This window comes from Narcine bancroftii, chromosome 10, assembly GCF_036971445.1.
Source record: "Narcine bancroftii isolate sNarBan1 chromosome 10, sNarBan1.hap1, whole genome shotgun sequence".
NCBI lineage: Eukaryota > Metazoa > Chordata > Chondrichthyes > Torpediniformes > Narcinidae > Narcine > Narcine bancroftii.
Window position 1 is genome coordinate 77186452 of NC_091478.1, and position 15600 is coordinate 77202051.

The following is a 15600-nucleotide window of genomic DNA, read 5'->3' on the forward strand; positions in this document are numbered from 1 at the left end:
TCTAAGGATACCTACGATTCTCTTTAACTCCGTATGTCAGAATACATCATTTCTTGCTTAAATTATACTATTTGTAAATGTGAAAGCATCGACACATTGTTGAAATCAGAAACATTTTCACTCCTGCTTGAGCATTTTTTTTAGAAACTTTTCCAACATGGAGACTTTCCGATGGAGCAAGATAAGGAAAAGGCATCCATAGCTCCAACATGCAAGACAATGACAGTTCCTTCACCAAACAAAGTTTTGAATGACAAATTTGCCACATCTGTTTAATAATATAAAGTTCTGTCTGAAGATGTAAATTTATTTAGGTAATTTTACAGCTTGTATGTTTCTATTCTTGTTGATATTTTTTTAACCCATCCAAGGAACTATGTTTCTGCAAACAAAAGGAGATAACTTATCATACAGGTACTGACAATTCCCACAGTATTAGCTGATTTGACAGTGAAGCAATTTTGTTAGGATCTGGAGTAAATTGGAGATAAACTGAGATGGGCAAGTAATCAGATGCCAAATTCTGAAGGAAGTACAATTTTAATTTTTGAACTTAATTTTTACATTCTGGTTTATAGTCATTGCTGGGTTCCTTTTTTTTTCTCCAGAACCACTTTATACGGTGCCCTCCACAATGTTTGAGACAAAGACTTTTTTCATTTATTTTCCCTGTGCTCCACAGTTTTAAATTAATAATCAAACAATTCATATGTGAATTGCAGAGTCCAGATTTTATTTAAGATTATTTGACATCATTTTGGTTTGACCATGTAGAAATTACAGCACTTTTTATACATAGTTCCCTCATTTCAGGGCACCATAATGTTTGGGGCATTTAGCTTTACAGCTGTGAGTACCCAGATATGTTTAATTGTTTCATTGGTGCAGGTATAAGAGAACTAGGCTTGCTTCCAAGCTTTTGATCACCCTTGGAGTGGGTAGTTGCCATTTTTCAACATGAGGACCAGAGTTGAGGCTGAAAAACAAGAATAAAACAATAAGAGACATCACCCAAACATTAGGACTACCAAAATCAACAGTTTGGAACATCATTAAAAAAAAACATGGACCGGTGAGCTTCGTAATCGCAAAGGGACTGGTAGGTCAAGGAAGACCCTCCACTGCTGATGACAGAGAATTCTCATCATAATGAAGGAAAATCCCCAAATGCCTGTCTGACAGATCAGAAGTACTCTTCAGGAGGCAGGCGTCGATGACTAGCGTCCACCAAAGACTTAATGAACAGAAATAGAGGCTACACTAAGATTCTGTGGTGATATGTAATTACACCACTAGGTCACCAGGGGTCATCCGGTGACCTTGTATATAAAGCTGTCTTATACTCGCACTGGTGGTGTGGTTATTGTCAGTACAATTTAATAAACTAATATGTACACTAAGAGGTCTTGTCTCTCTGCAAGACAAACCTGGAAGACCTCCCAGTGCCACACACGCTGAAAGCACTAAAAAGGTGTTCGCTTACTACACCCAATGGGTCCCCAACTACACCGACAGGGCTCACCCACTTATAAAAGCCTCAATTTTCCCACTGTGCCCAGCAGCCACCAGAGCATTCAAGGAAATTAGGGACCACATCACTAAAGCTACCATGCGGCACATAGATGCGTCGATCCCACTTCAAGTAGAAACGGATGCATCCAATGTGGTTCACCCTAAACCAAGACAGATGACCTGTGGCCTTTTTCTCGTGAACCCTACAGGGGTCAGAGATAAGACACTCAGCAGTAGAAAAGGAGGCCCTAGCAAATTGCGGAAGCAGTAAGGCACTGGCGACATTATCTGGCATGCAAGCACTTCACCCTCGTCACGGACCAACGGTCTGTGGCTTTTATGTTCGATAACCAGGACAGGGGGAGAATTAAGAATGACAAAATCGTGCGCTGGCAGATAGAATTGTCTACATTGATCTACGACATTCTATACCGCCCGGGAGACTCAACGAGCCCCTGGGCGTGCTGTCCAGAGGCAGCTGTGCCATCCTTAACCACACGTCCAGAGCTTGCACAATGAGCTGGGCCACCTGGGGGGTCGCTAGACTGTTTCACTTCATTAAAACCCAAAACCTCCCATTTTCGGTAGAGAAAGTGAGGTCAGTGAACAAGAGCTGCCCCTTCTGTGCGAAATACAAACCGCAATTTTACTGGGCAGATAAAGCCACCCTGATAAAAGCTACCAAACCTTTGGAGCACCTCAGCCTCGATTTTAAAGGCCCGCTCCCGTCCAATAATAGAAATGTCTATTTCCTAAATGTAATAGATGAATATTACCATTTGCCCTTCGCAATCCCGTGTTCTGATCTATCAGCAGCCACTGTTAGAAAATGCCTCCAACCCATCTTCAGCATATTTGGGTACCCGAACTACATACACAGACAGGGGAGCTGCATTCATGAGCGCATAAGTACAGCAGTACCTGCACGAGAGAGGGATTGCTACCAGCCACACTACAAGTTACAATCTCAGGGGGTATGGACAAGTCGAAAGGAAAAATGCCACTATCTGGAAAACGGTCCTCTTGACCTTAAAAGCAAAAGACCTGCCTGTTACTAGATGGCAAGAAGTGTTGCCAGAAGCCCTGCACTCTATACATTCTTTGTTGTGTACTGCCACTAACATGATCCCACATGACCGTATCTTTTCTTTCACAAGGAAAGCCACAAGGGGCACAGTACTGCCTAAATGGATGATGACACCGGGACCTGTTCTCCTCCAGAAGCACTGCAGACCCCACAAAGCGGACCCGCTTGTGGATCAAGTGGAGTTGAGGCACGCAAACCCTCAGTATGCCTTCATTCCCACCCCTATACCACTACTGAGGAGGTCTAGAAGGCAGCAGAAGCGACGAAAAATTTTGGACTAATGAACTTACAAACAAGGGACGGGGACGGGGGGTGGGGAAATATCAATTTTTAAAGGTGGGGGGGGGTGAATGTGATGATATGTAATTACACCACTAGGTCACCAGGGGTCATCCGGTGACCTTGTATGTAAAGCTGTCTTATACTCACACTGGTGGTGTGGTTATTGTCAGTACAGATACAAACCTCGAGTTAGCCACAAAAAGGATGGCCAGATTACAGTTTGTAAAGAATTTAAAAGAACCTGCAAAATTCTGGAAGATTAACCTGTATGAGAGTTATGGTGAGTAAAGTGTGGAGCCATAAAGGAACTGCCCAAGATCCAAAACATTCCACCTTTGCCATGCTTTACACCTTGCAATGTGCCTCTCTATTTCTGTCATGAAGTCTTCTGTGTACAGTAGTTATTGACACATCCACACCTGCTTCCTGAAGAGTGTTTCTGATCTGTCAGGTGTTTGGGATTCTTCTTCATTATGATGAGCAGTGGAGGTCTTCCTTGGTATACCAGCCCCTTTGCGATTACTGAGCTCACCAGTACCCTCTTTCTTTTAATGATTTCTAGACTGTTGATAATCCTAAAGTTTTGGCAATGTCTCTACTGTTTGATTCTCGTTTCTCAGCCTCATAACGTCTTCTTTGACTTTCATTGGCACAACTCTGGACCTCATGTTGAAAAATGGCAACTACAGACTCCAGAGGTGATCAAAAGCTTAGAAGGAAGCCTAGCTCTCTTATACCTGCACTAATGAAGCAATTAAACATACTTGGGTACTCACAAACACATGGGAAGCCATATGTCCCAAACAGTATGGTGCCTTGAAATGGGGGAAATATGTAAAAAAAAGTGCTGTAATTTTTACAAGGTCAAACCAAAATGAATAAAAATAACCTTGAATAAAATCTAAAATGTGCATTTTAATTACATATGAATTGTTTGATTGCAAATTTAAAACAAGCACAGGGGCAAATAAAGGAAAAAGATGTCTTTGTCCCAAAGATTATGGAGGCACTATATGCCAATTTTGTTTACCAGCAAAATTATTGTTCTGATCAATGCTGAGATTTTTTAAAACTGCTTTGTTACTCAGCTGGGATATTAGATCGGGTTTGTGATTTAAGGGCTACTACAATTTATCCAACACTGGATTAATTCATTTCTATTTATCCTTTACAATGAAATATTAAGGTATGAGTATGTGATAGGACAGATTCTATCACCAATGCGTATATGTACATAGTGTAGGATGACTGTGATTGGCTGAGAGTGTATCCACACCAACTGGCAGGTCTTAAAGGATTGCTCCGAGCCAGACCAGGTCATTCTGGACTGATCGACCTACTTGTGATACGCTCCAGTCTTTTAGTTAATAAAAGCCTTGGTTTGGATCAACAAGTCTTTGGTTCTTTCGACGTGCATTACAGAGTACGATCATTTTGTAAACAATCTAGCCTTTGAAAGCATTAAGACAAAGTTAACTTCTGGAAATTTTACAGAAACAAATCTTGTTATGTGAAATTCCTTCCAACAAAATTCTCCAAATTATATTTTATGTTAATAATTGTGATAAGTTCAAAATCTATAGTTTTCCAGTCAGTTGTTGCCTAAAAAATGGGTAATCATTTCTATTATAACACCATCATGCAACCTATGCTATCTTCGTTAAAATTTCACTGTTTTAAAAATAACTCAGCCTTTAATAGCTGAAGGTTCATAACTGATTGGAAGTTGATTCTGATTTATAAAATTAGAATTGATTATTTCAACATCTGCACCTTTTGCCCACTATATATTGACTTATGCAATGTATATTTAATCTCTGATGGAATGCAAACCAAAATAAAGTTAATCTCCTACTCTTTCTCTTCCAATGTCTGTCTTAGTTCATCCAGGTACTGAATTTTCTCTGCCACATACTGGCCTTGTAGCAAAGTAATAAATACTCCTGCTGTGCCATCTTCATTCTGAAAAGCAGCAGAAGAAAAGTAAATGAGAAACAAGATCATTCATTGCATTAGGAGTTTCTCTGTGAGAAATTAGAGGAAAAACTCAAATGCAAAACGAGGATTTTTGGACATCATTGAAATTGCATAATATCTATAAAACCTGCAAACAATTTTTTAAAAAACTGGAACTTAAAGAAAATCATGGACATAATTGCTTGTTGGTGATGTGTGTAAATTTGAATTTCAGCATGTTTACAATATTATTTATTTTGCCTTTGCACTGTTTGTAGGTAAAGAATGTCTTTAATTGTTTACATGTGTATGTTGTGTACAGTTTTGCAGTGTCAATACTGCAGGAAAAAGCATTGTATGTGATGTTATGAATGTACTTTAACAATAAATCTGAAACATGAGTGTAATTGTCTTGATAAAATGTCAAGAAATAACCAAGAATGTTTGATCCATGTAAAAATATGCAATATTGTCAATAGTTTTAGCTTGAGTTGACATGGTGGTCATCCTGAGGTTATTAACAGTTCTGATTAATGAGACAAATAGGTAGTTAATGAATGCCTTTTTAACCAATGAGCAGTGTGGATTGGGGGCAACAATGAACAGAGAGGAAGTAAAATCATTAATTTTTTTTAAAATGGGAAAATTACATGAGTGAGAAATAAAGAAAACGTAAGAAAATGATTGAAATTTGTGTTTTTCAGTTCAAATAATGCAGGAATGAGATTGTCCTTTGCTCCAACTCTGGGACAGGATGGATTGGTATTTCATCAGCCATTATTACATTAAGAGGACACATCGTTAATTAGAAGACAAATCCTATGGCTAATTAATCAACAGGTTTGGCACCTTCACAATGCATGACAAAACGTAGCTTCTGCTGAACAATTACTTAATTTTGTCATTAATGCCATTTATTATAAAATCTCCATCAATTTCTCAAAGCTTTGAGCCCCGAATAAATTGAGTTAAAATTTCTTGTAGTTTTGATTGCCTTCACACTATTTGTCAGATGCTTTCTATTTCAACAACTTTAACAATTTGAGTTCTCGTAGAAACAATCTTTTTTAAGCTGCTGTTCACTCATGACGACACACAGTATCTTTCAGTTGACGTTTCTTATTTTTTTTCATTTAAATTGCCACATAACATCAAAAGTCTGAAATATCATTGTTAACCCAGAAACAACATCATTAGGCCAATTAGGCAAATGTGTCAAGGCTAAATCTCCACCCTTCCCTTCTCTCACATTCCATTTTTGCACTATCAGATTTTTTTTCTGTAAACTGGGTAAAGGAAAATAGTGAACATTTCAACAAGCAATGATGAAAACCTGGATGTAAAACTGGAATTGTTTTAAGTTCAGCTGCATTTAAATTACCTCTTTAAACAAGGCTGTGTAATGAATTTGCTTGCTATCTCCAAGTTGGGTTGTTGCAGCATTTATTAACTCATTGATATATTTTTCCCTCTTATTTGGAAGGGCTGACTTCATGGCTTGACTGTAAGAAACAAATTTGAAATTTAAAAACTACATATTCAGTTATTTTCTCCAAAATTTAAAGAAAAAACAGAAAGCCATTAGTGGATACTTAGTTCTATTGACAGCATTTGCTTTGGTTCTTGCTTTACTCTAGGGCTTTAATACATGGACTTTTCAGTAAAGAGAGTGAGGAAGTATTGCACTGCTGGATTACTTTCTTGTGGATGAGTTATTAAACAGTTTGATCTGTTCACACTGAGTTATTAAACAGATTGATCTGTTCACAATAGCATGAATAAGCATGAGATTGTCTAATCTTTGAAGCTAAGCAGGCACAGGCCTCGTCAGTTCTTGGAGGGGAGACCACCTCAGAACGCCAGGTGCTATATAGGTTTCTGTGAGGGGCACTGGACAAAGTGGCAACTCTCTATCTGCCTTACTGTCGACAAAAATCAAAGGATTTCATGTATGATACATTCTAAGTGTAGTACATTTTACATTTTACCCTGAGCTCTTTGGTTGCATCTGGAATCCCTTGTGTCACAAGCCTTTAAGTTTACACCATTTCCAAGAATCTCCCAGTTTCAACCATATTATGCGCATTTCCTTTAAACAAATATTGTATTATTATGAAGCAGCCCAGTTGAAGTTTATCAGCAGGTTGATTGATCTAGATCAACCTCCTAGCTGGACTAAGGTGGAAATGGCGTTTTTTTCTGAGGTTGGGGTACATGAATTTATATTTTGTTGGAACCTGAATCTGTTTTAGGAATATAATATGCTGGTATTGAAATATTTGTTAAAGATTTGGATGAAAAAAAAATAGGGTTTTGGGATCAAAAGATAAATTATCAATTTTAACTCCATTGTATAATAATCAGCTTATTTCTTTTTCAATGTTTAATAATTATTTAAAGAGTTGGGATTTTAAGGATTTAAAGACAATACAGGATTGTTTTGAAGAGGGACAATTTTTTTCTTTAAATCAATTGAGAGGGAGATTTGATATATCTGTAAATTCTTTGTGTATTACCAACTTAGAGCCTTGGTAAAGGATAATTATGGTAGAGAGATGAATTTACCTACTTTGTCGAGATTTGAGTCTTTGATTTCCTCTGCACCAAAGAAAGGTTATATTTCGGTTATGTATAATTTGATACAAGATAATATGGATAAACCGGATTGGGAAAAATCTAAACTTAAATGGGAGAGTGATTTAGTGTTTAATTTTCCTGAAGATGATTGGGTGGATATGTGTCAGGACAATGTAATCAAATTGACTAATGTAAGATATGGAATGGTTAATTATAATTTTTTACATCAATTATATTTGACTCCGGAGAAACTGAAAAAATATGGGTTTAGTAATTCGGACTTATGTTTTAGATGTGATTCATGTATTGGAACTTTTTTTTCATGCTGTTTGGACTTGTGTTAAAGTTCAACCATTCTAGCAAGGAATTAAAGTAGTTTTGGAAAAATTGTATAACTTTACATTACCATTAGACCCAACGATTTTCTTGTTGGATAATTTGATTTCATTGAGGGGATTGGGTTTGGATAAAATTCAAATTGCTTTTGTACATTTGGTGTTATCAGTAGCGCGTAAATGTGTTGCGAGTACTTGGAAAGACAATACAGAGATTAATATACTATGTTGGCATAATGAATTGAAAGCTTGTATTGTTATGGAAAAATTACCTATAATTTTCATGATAATTATTCCTTTCTTTGTTAGCAAATGGTCTCTGTATTTGGAATATATTTTAGATATACTTTGAATTGTTCTTAACATTTATAATTTTTTTTATATATGTTATATTTTTGGCTCCCCTTAAGGGAGCTGGCTAAAGGGGTGGGAGGGTGGGTTTATGTTTTTTTAAATTTTATTTTATTTTTCTGGGTTTTTTTCTTGTTTTTTTATATATATATATCTTTGTAAAATCAATTTTTGATGATTACTAGACTGTATATGTTTTTTGTATCTTTAAATAAAGTTTGAAAAAAAACCCAACTATTGTGAAGACTGCAGTGACCATAAATTAATTTCTCTTCCACCACTATTATTATCTGCCAGGAATGCATTTATTCATAATAGAGGACTAAACCTAGCAATAGCCTTACATATTCAAAACCCTAGTTCTTATTTAAAAATGCAGATACTTTCTTTTAAAGGTGTGCATAATCATCAAAATGCAAATACTGGCAACTCCAACCTGAACTCCTGTTTGGAAAGGGAGCCTTTCCCACCAATATCACGATTTGTCAGTTCATTCAATACTTGCGAAATAAGTTGAATTTGTCCATGGTATACACTTTCATCAACCTAATTTTTTAAGAACACAAGCATGGTTAGATACTTATACTAGAATATCTTAGCTATGATTTTTGTCCAATTTATGTCTCAAACCTTGACCAACTTTGAAATTATTACTTGTTTTCCACATAATTGTATTAGGTATATAAGTCTTTCTCTAATGAGACAATAAGAACAAGGAACTAGCGAGAAAAGGGACTGCCAAAACTAATTCGAGTTTCATTCCCTTGCAAGGATGGTTTTAAACTATTAATGTCCAACTTCTGTGCCTTGAGAACTTATTGGACTAAGTTGTGCTAAAGAACAGCACATACATTCTGCAGCTTTTTATTTCAATGTCAAATTCAACCACAATAAAAATATATACAGTGCAGAATCTCTTCCCATTCATAAGGTATCATTTGTTTATACATTATATTTTATAGCTTTAACTATTTTTCACAGCATTGCCACTAATGTGGCCCCCAGGGTTACTCCAGTGAGTAAGACCTTGGGAAGCATCACAAAATGTTGGCTGACTTTTGCCTATCCACTCTTAGAAGTGATAAAACTGGATCTTTTAATGTGTTGTGAATTTCATGACATTGTTGCATTGGCAACATAATTCAAAGTTCAAAGAAATTAGTCAAGCCATTCAAAGCTTGTATACCTTTAACAATGCATGGTTTCTTGATGACTGTCACCTTCAGCTCTTTGGCTTAGAAAAGTATGAAGTCTCATTCATTCGGGTTATAAATTATTGGATATTTTATAAAAATCTATTGACTAGTTCACTTATTTTCAATCTTAGGCACATGTTAATATTAACAGGGCAATGCTTCAAAAAGATGCATTTATTTTCAAATCATCTTTTCCTCCAGTATCTGAGAGATCACGCACCCTCAGATGACAGAATTAACTACTGCTCAAATGATAAATAGTATCGTTTTTGGGGTACAGCATCAGGAGAACTTTGTGGATTGTAGGTAGTGTTTAACCAATTTTATAGATTATTTTGAGGAGGTTACTAGAAAAGTTGACGAAGGAAAGCCTATGGATGTTCTCTAGATGGACTTTAGTAAGGCCTTTGAAAAGGCCTTACTACATGGGAGGTTAGTCAGGAAGGTTCAGACGCTAGGTATTCATGGTGAGGTAGTGTACTGGATTCAACAATAGGCCATTTCATGTCAGGCTTCCACCTTGAGGCCAGCTACAGGAGTGGATGGAAAATGAAGAACTTGCCTTTCAGACAGCAGCCCTAAAAGGCTGCTCCAGCATCCCATTCATACCCAGAGGCACCTCGTAATGCTCTCCAGATCTGATGGAGGCAGGAAAACTGGTGCCGTAGTGTCACCTATCATAAAAACATGGCAGAGCAATAGCTGTCTTCCCTACCCATGGGTAGGGAAGATGGCCATTGCTCTTCTGCTTTTTGAGCCATAGTGTCCCCAAAGGCCAATGCGGCCAACTTGGTTATCCCAGCCCGCACCAACTGCCCCCAATGGCTCCCGCTGCCCCGCCGGCCCCAGCTGACAGCTCCCACTGCCCTACCAGCCCCTGTTGACAGCTCCTGCTGCCCCAATGGTCCCGACTGCCCCTGCTGACAGCTCCCACTGCCCCAAGGGCTCCCACTGACAGCTTCCACTGCCCTGCCACCCTTGACTTGGAGGGAGACGGATGAGTGGGGAGCTGGGTCGCGAGCTGATGGCATCACCAGCCTGCCTCTAAACAGCCTTTAGTGCAGCTGTACATTCAGATCGATGGGCAGAGCGCTACACTCTGCCGATTATCCCTCTCTGAAAGGGGTTAGATTATGCGGCTCAGAAACGGCCTCCACACATTCAGAGAGGTACATGGCTTGGTGGAGGTTCTCGGTCTTTACATTTGGACCTTTGACCTATCTGAAAGAGCCTAATGGCTGGACAGGAGAAGCCAAAGAGTAGTGGTGGATGATGGGCTTCTCAGACTGGAGGCCTGTGACTCGTGATGTGCCTCAGGGATCAGTGCTAGGACCATTGTTGTTTCTCATTTATATTAATGATGTGAATGATAATATGGTAAATTGAATCAACAAGTTTGCAGATTACAATAAGAATGGATGTATTGTGGACAGTGAAGAAGGATCTCAAAGCTTGCAGAGGATCTGGACCAGCTGGGAAAATGGGCTGATGGCAGATGGAATTTAATGCAGACATGTGTGAGGTGTTGCATTTTGGAAGGACAAACCAAGAACAGGTGTATAGTAGAACAAAGAGATCTGGGAGTACAGCTACAAACCTCATATATTTCGGCGTAGAAGTACAGCTACAAACCCCATATATTTTGGCATACAAGTCAAGTCTTTAAACCCTCAAAAATGGTGGTGGGGAGGGTCCACATAAACTGGACATACTTTTAAGATTTAAATTCAGCTTGAAAAAAAACACTGGATGCCATTTTGGTGTATAAGTCAACCCTTGAAAACTGATTCGGCGTATAGATGGACCCATGAAAAACAAAAAAAAACCTGACTACAACAAATTTTGATTCTGAAAGTGGTGTCACAGGTGAATAGGGTTTCAAAGAGAGCTTTTAGCATATTAGCCTTCATAAATCAAAGTATTGAGTATATGAGTTGGGATGTTATGGTAAAGTTATACAAGTCATTGGTGAGGCCAAATTTGGAGTATTGTGTGCAGTCTTGGTAGTTTCACCCAAGTACAGGAAAGATATCAATAAGATAGAAAGAGTTCAGAGAAACCTGCAAGCTCACACCAAGACACAAGAGCAACTTGTCCGTGAACTACTCTTTGCAGATGATGCCGCTTTAGTTGCCCATTCAGAGCCAGCTCTTCAGCACTTGACGTCCTGTTTTGCGGAAACTGCCAAAATGTTTGGCCTGGAAGTCAGCCTGAAGAAAACTGAGGTCCTCCATCAGCCAGCTCCCCACCATGACTACCAGCACCCCCCCACATCTCCATCGGGCACACAAAACTCAAAACGGTCAACCAGTTTACCTATCTCGGCTGCACCATTTCATCAGATGCAAGGATCGACAACGAGATAGACAATAGACTCGCCAAGGCAAATAGCGCCTTTGGAAGACTACACAAAAGAGTCTGGAAAAACAACCAACTGAAAAACCTCACAAAGATAAGTGTATACAGAGCCACACTCCTGTTCGGATCCGAATCATGGGTCCTCTACCGGCATCACCTACGGCTCCTAGAATGCTTCCACCAGCGTTGTCTCTGCTCCATCCTCAACATTCATTGGAGCGACTTCATCCCTAACATCGAAGTACTCGAGATGGCAGAGGCCGACAGCATCGAATCCACGCTGTTGAAGATCCAACTGCGCTGGGTAGGTCACGTCTCCAGAATGGAGGACCATCGCCTTCCCAAGATCGTGTTATATGGCAAGCTCTCCACTGGCCATCGTGTCAGAGGTGCACCAAAGAAGAGGTACAAGGACTGCCTAAAGAAATCTCTTGGTGCCTGCCACATTGACCACCGCCAGTGGGCTGATATCGCCTCAAACCGTGCATCTTGGCACCTCACAGTTCGGCGGGCAGCAACCTCCTTTGAAGAAGACCGCAGAGCCCACCTCACTGACAAAAGGCAAAGGAGGAAAAACCCAACACCCAACCCCAACCAACCAATTTTCCCCTGCAACCGCTGCAACTGTGTCTGCCTGTCCCGCATCGGACTTGTCAGCCACAAACGAGCCTGCAGCTGACGTGGATATTTACCCCCTCCATAAATCTTCGTCCGCGAAGCCAAGCCAAAGAAAAAAAGAAAGAATTAAAAATTATAAAGGGTCTAAACAGAGTAAATATAGGTTAGCTTTTTCCACTGAGGGTAGGTGAGATACAAACCAGAGGACATGGGTTAAGAGTGAAAGGGGAAAAGTTTAGGGGGAACTCCTTCACACAGAGAGTGGTGGGAGTGTGGAATGAGCTTTCAGCTGAAGTGGTGAATGCAGGCTCAGTTTTAACATTTAAGAAGAATTTGGACAGGTACGTGGACGGGAGAGGTAATGGAGGGGGCTATAGACTGGTGCTGGACAGTGAGACTAGACAAAAATTAAAATAGTTCAGCACAGACTAGAAGGGCTGAAGGGGCCTGTTTCTGTGCTGTAGTGTTCTATGGTTTAAATGGAATGTTGGAACCTACGCTAATCCCTTTGCATTTCATCTCTGGTCACTGGTACCAAATAGGTGCTTAATTGGCTGAAGCACATTGTAGCCCTCACCTCAACCAATATTTGGTTTCATTTTTCCCTGTGGCTGTAATAATCTCAATAAATTGCTGAGGATGCAAAGAGTCTGGGAAATCAAACTTGCATTCTGCTTTTGTTGTATCACAAATGTACTGATGGCAGTGTCTGAGGAAGTTCACTTATCTACCTTAGAACCTTGAAAATTTTTATAAAAGAAAAATGTAGGGACTCACAATTCCATTGATAATGCGGAAAAACAGGTTGATAAACTCATCAGTCTGATAATTCCTGCAGCCATAGTAAATGTTGTAAGCCCAGAGTGTGGCAGAGTCACCATACTTCTTCTGGAGAAAATTCTGGAAAAACTCAGGAAGATTGGATCTTGTCCCACTCTACATTTTGGAAGAAAATTACAATTTTCAAACATACATGACTTTATAGAAAACTGTTTTCTCTAAGTATCAAAGACATTTTTCATGAGAAAATGAAAATTTAATGCTGCTTTGTGATTTTTCTTTCATTATATGATTACAGGTTTATAAATATCAGTTGGATGTTTCACAAACAAAACAATCAAGTCCAGTTTTATTCCTAGATATCCGCCCACAATGCAAAGATTCTTTAATATTTCAGCCAATTATGTCTCGTCATTGAACAATGGCACTTGGGAGATATCACATGGTTCTATTTCCACTAACCTCCCACCTACATGTTTATCCTGAATAACAACTGATCATCAGATCTTTGCTATAAATATTTTTTTCTCTCATCCTGTTCCATTTGAGGTAATTCAGTGTCAACAGCTGCATTTCTCGGAGTTGGGATTAAAATACAGTGCCCAAGTACATTGTGGCCAGAAGTAGCAATGCACCTTAAAATTTTCTAACATTTCTTCCTGTTACTTACAGTTCTTACAGTTGAAGGCACATGTAACATACTTTTACTAATATGGCAGAGTATCAATTCTGAGAATGTCACTGATATGGTACAGAGGAGCGCACTTGCATACCTGAAAATCATCTGCAATCTTTTCCTTCCAGATCTCCTTCAGCACCATAGCTATATTCTCCTTGTTCAAATTCATGTTCTTGATGAGACCATTGTGGCGCAAAAACAGAATAACATCATCTCCCGTACCCTGTGCAGAAATCCAATCATCATACTTTGAACCTTCATTTCATGGTTACAGGAAAATGAACTGAAATTGCATGAGCTAGTCTGTCAAATATCACTGAACAAGGTGTAAAACTGAAACATGAAAATGCAGATGCTGTGTGTAATGGTATGGTTTGGGCTGGCCTGCCCCCTGATGACACTCTAACCTGGACTTCTCCCCTGGGACCCAGGCCATAAAGGTCAGGCCACCTTTCCCTTCCCTGCACTTCTCTAGTTTGGATCCAGGCCAGCTCAAGTCTTCTGTGCAATAAAGCCTATCATTCCCCTTAGTCTTTGTCCTTGTAATTATTGAGGCGACTGATAGTGTCCAACACTGTGATTGTTGTAAGAGCACACCAAAATGCTGGAGGAACTCAGCCGATCTTTTCAGTGTCAAAAGGAGACAGATATAATGCTGATATTTTGGGCTTGGACCCTTCAAGGAATAAGCAGAACGCACTTGAAGCAGGAAATTTCAGACGTCTCATGGGGAGGAATCCAGACCAACAAAAGGTGTTAAATGGATATAATAAGAAACAAGGTAAGAATTTATCATTTTTTTGTGAAAGGAGACGGAAGGGAAGAAGTGAAAGGGGGGTTAATGAAAGCTAGAGAAGTCAATATTAATGCCATCTTGATGCAGGGTGCCCAGTTAGAAGGTGAGGTGCTGTTTCTCCGATGCGTGGGTGGTCTCAGTCTGGCAATGCATTGAGACCAGGGATAGACATGTCAGCAAGGGAATAGGATTGGAAATTGAAATAGATGGCCACTGGGAGATCTACACTGTTGCGGCAGACAGAGCCGAGGTGCCCAACAAAGCAATCTCCCAGTCTGCATCTAGTCTCTCCGACGTACAGGCATCTAATTATGCAATTACAGTATGCAAACTGCTTGAAAACTCTGTTATTCAACACTGAAGAAAGTATGTAGTTAATTGGCTACATGCTTTGGAGGGACATGTAGAAGTGCATGCATTAATTATTTGTTGTAATCCATATTTTAGAAATGTGTTCTCAGCATCTTTTTTGATCCTTCTGAACTGACTAGATTCGAGAGGGCAGCTGTGAACTCCTGTGCTGTGCTTGGACAGTGCTGGTCTCATCATAAATTAAAATTTATAATTTCATTCTTAAGAAATGAACATGGATGGTAAAGCAGTCTGATTTGTTAAGCCAATATTTATGACAGACCAATGAAGAATTGATTACATTGGAATACAAACAGAATCATACAATAAAAAAATGCAATAATTCTCAAAAAAGGTTCTCCCACCGAAACAAGTTGTGTCAGTGGTCTGGGTAGGGGCTTGAGCTTGCTGCTTTAATTATAGGTTATCTGTGGCAAATAAACAAAGACTTCAGGTGATCTGTGAATGGAAAAACGGGTGGAAAACCACTGAACTAATCTCATGATAGAATGCAGTCAAACTGGAGCAACGCTTTGCCAGAAGTCAAAACTGTGAACTAGATTACTCAGTTAAAACTGCCAGTAACTGGCCTCGGAACTGCCAGTAACTGGCCTCGGAACTGCCAGTAACTGGCCTCGGAACTGCCAGTAACTGGCCTCGGAACTGCCAGTAACTGGCCTCGGAACTGCCAGTAACTGGCCTCGGAACTGCCAGTAACTGGC

At 39.5% G+C, this 15600-nt stretch overlaps 2 protein-coding genes across 7 annotated transcripts in view; one reads left to right on the forward strand and one right to left on the reverse strand.

Annotated features, from left to right (window-relative positions):
- cenpt (centromere protein T) overlaps positions 1-5790 on the forward strand; it is a 56257-nt gene extending 50467 nt beyond the window's left edge. Inside the window, exon 17 of the mRNA XM_069901469.1 lies at positions 5542-5790. Within this exon, the coding sequence (XP_069757570.1) occupies positions 5542-5626 (85 nt within the window). The 3' untranslated portion in view covers positions 5627-5790. The remainder of the gene's footprint in view (positions 1-5541) is intronic.
- Positions 1-15600, reverse strand: part of tsnaxip1 (translin-associated factor X interacting protein 1) — a 73761-nt gene that overhangs the window by 484 nt on the left and 57677 nt on the right. For 5 of the 6 annotated variants that reach the window (XM_069901473.1, XM_069901471.1, XM_069901476.1 and 2 more), the window contains exons 11-15: positions 13826-13954; positions 13050-13208; positions 8537-8646; positions 6219-6339; positions 4737-4843 (exon numbers count right to left, since the gene is read on the reverse strand). In XM_069901473.1, coding sequence (XP_069757574.1) covers positions 4737-4843; positions 6219-6339; positions 8537-8646; positions 13050-13208; positions 13826-13954 — 626 coding nt within the window. Of the gene's footprint in view, positions 1-712; positions 977-4736; positions 4844-6218; positions 6340-8536; positions 8647-13049; positions 13209-13825; positions 13955-15600 lie in introns of those variants that run through there. The other variant, XM_069901472.1, reaches the window with a different exon arrangement.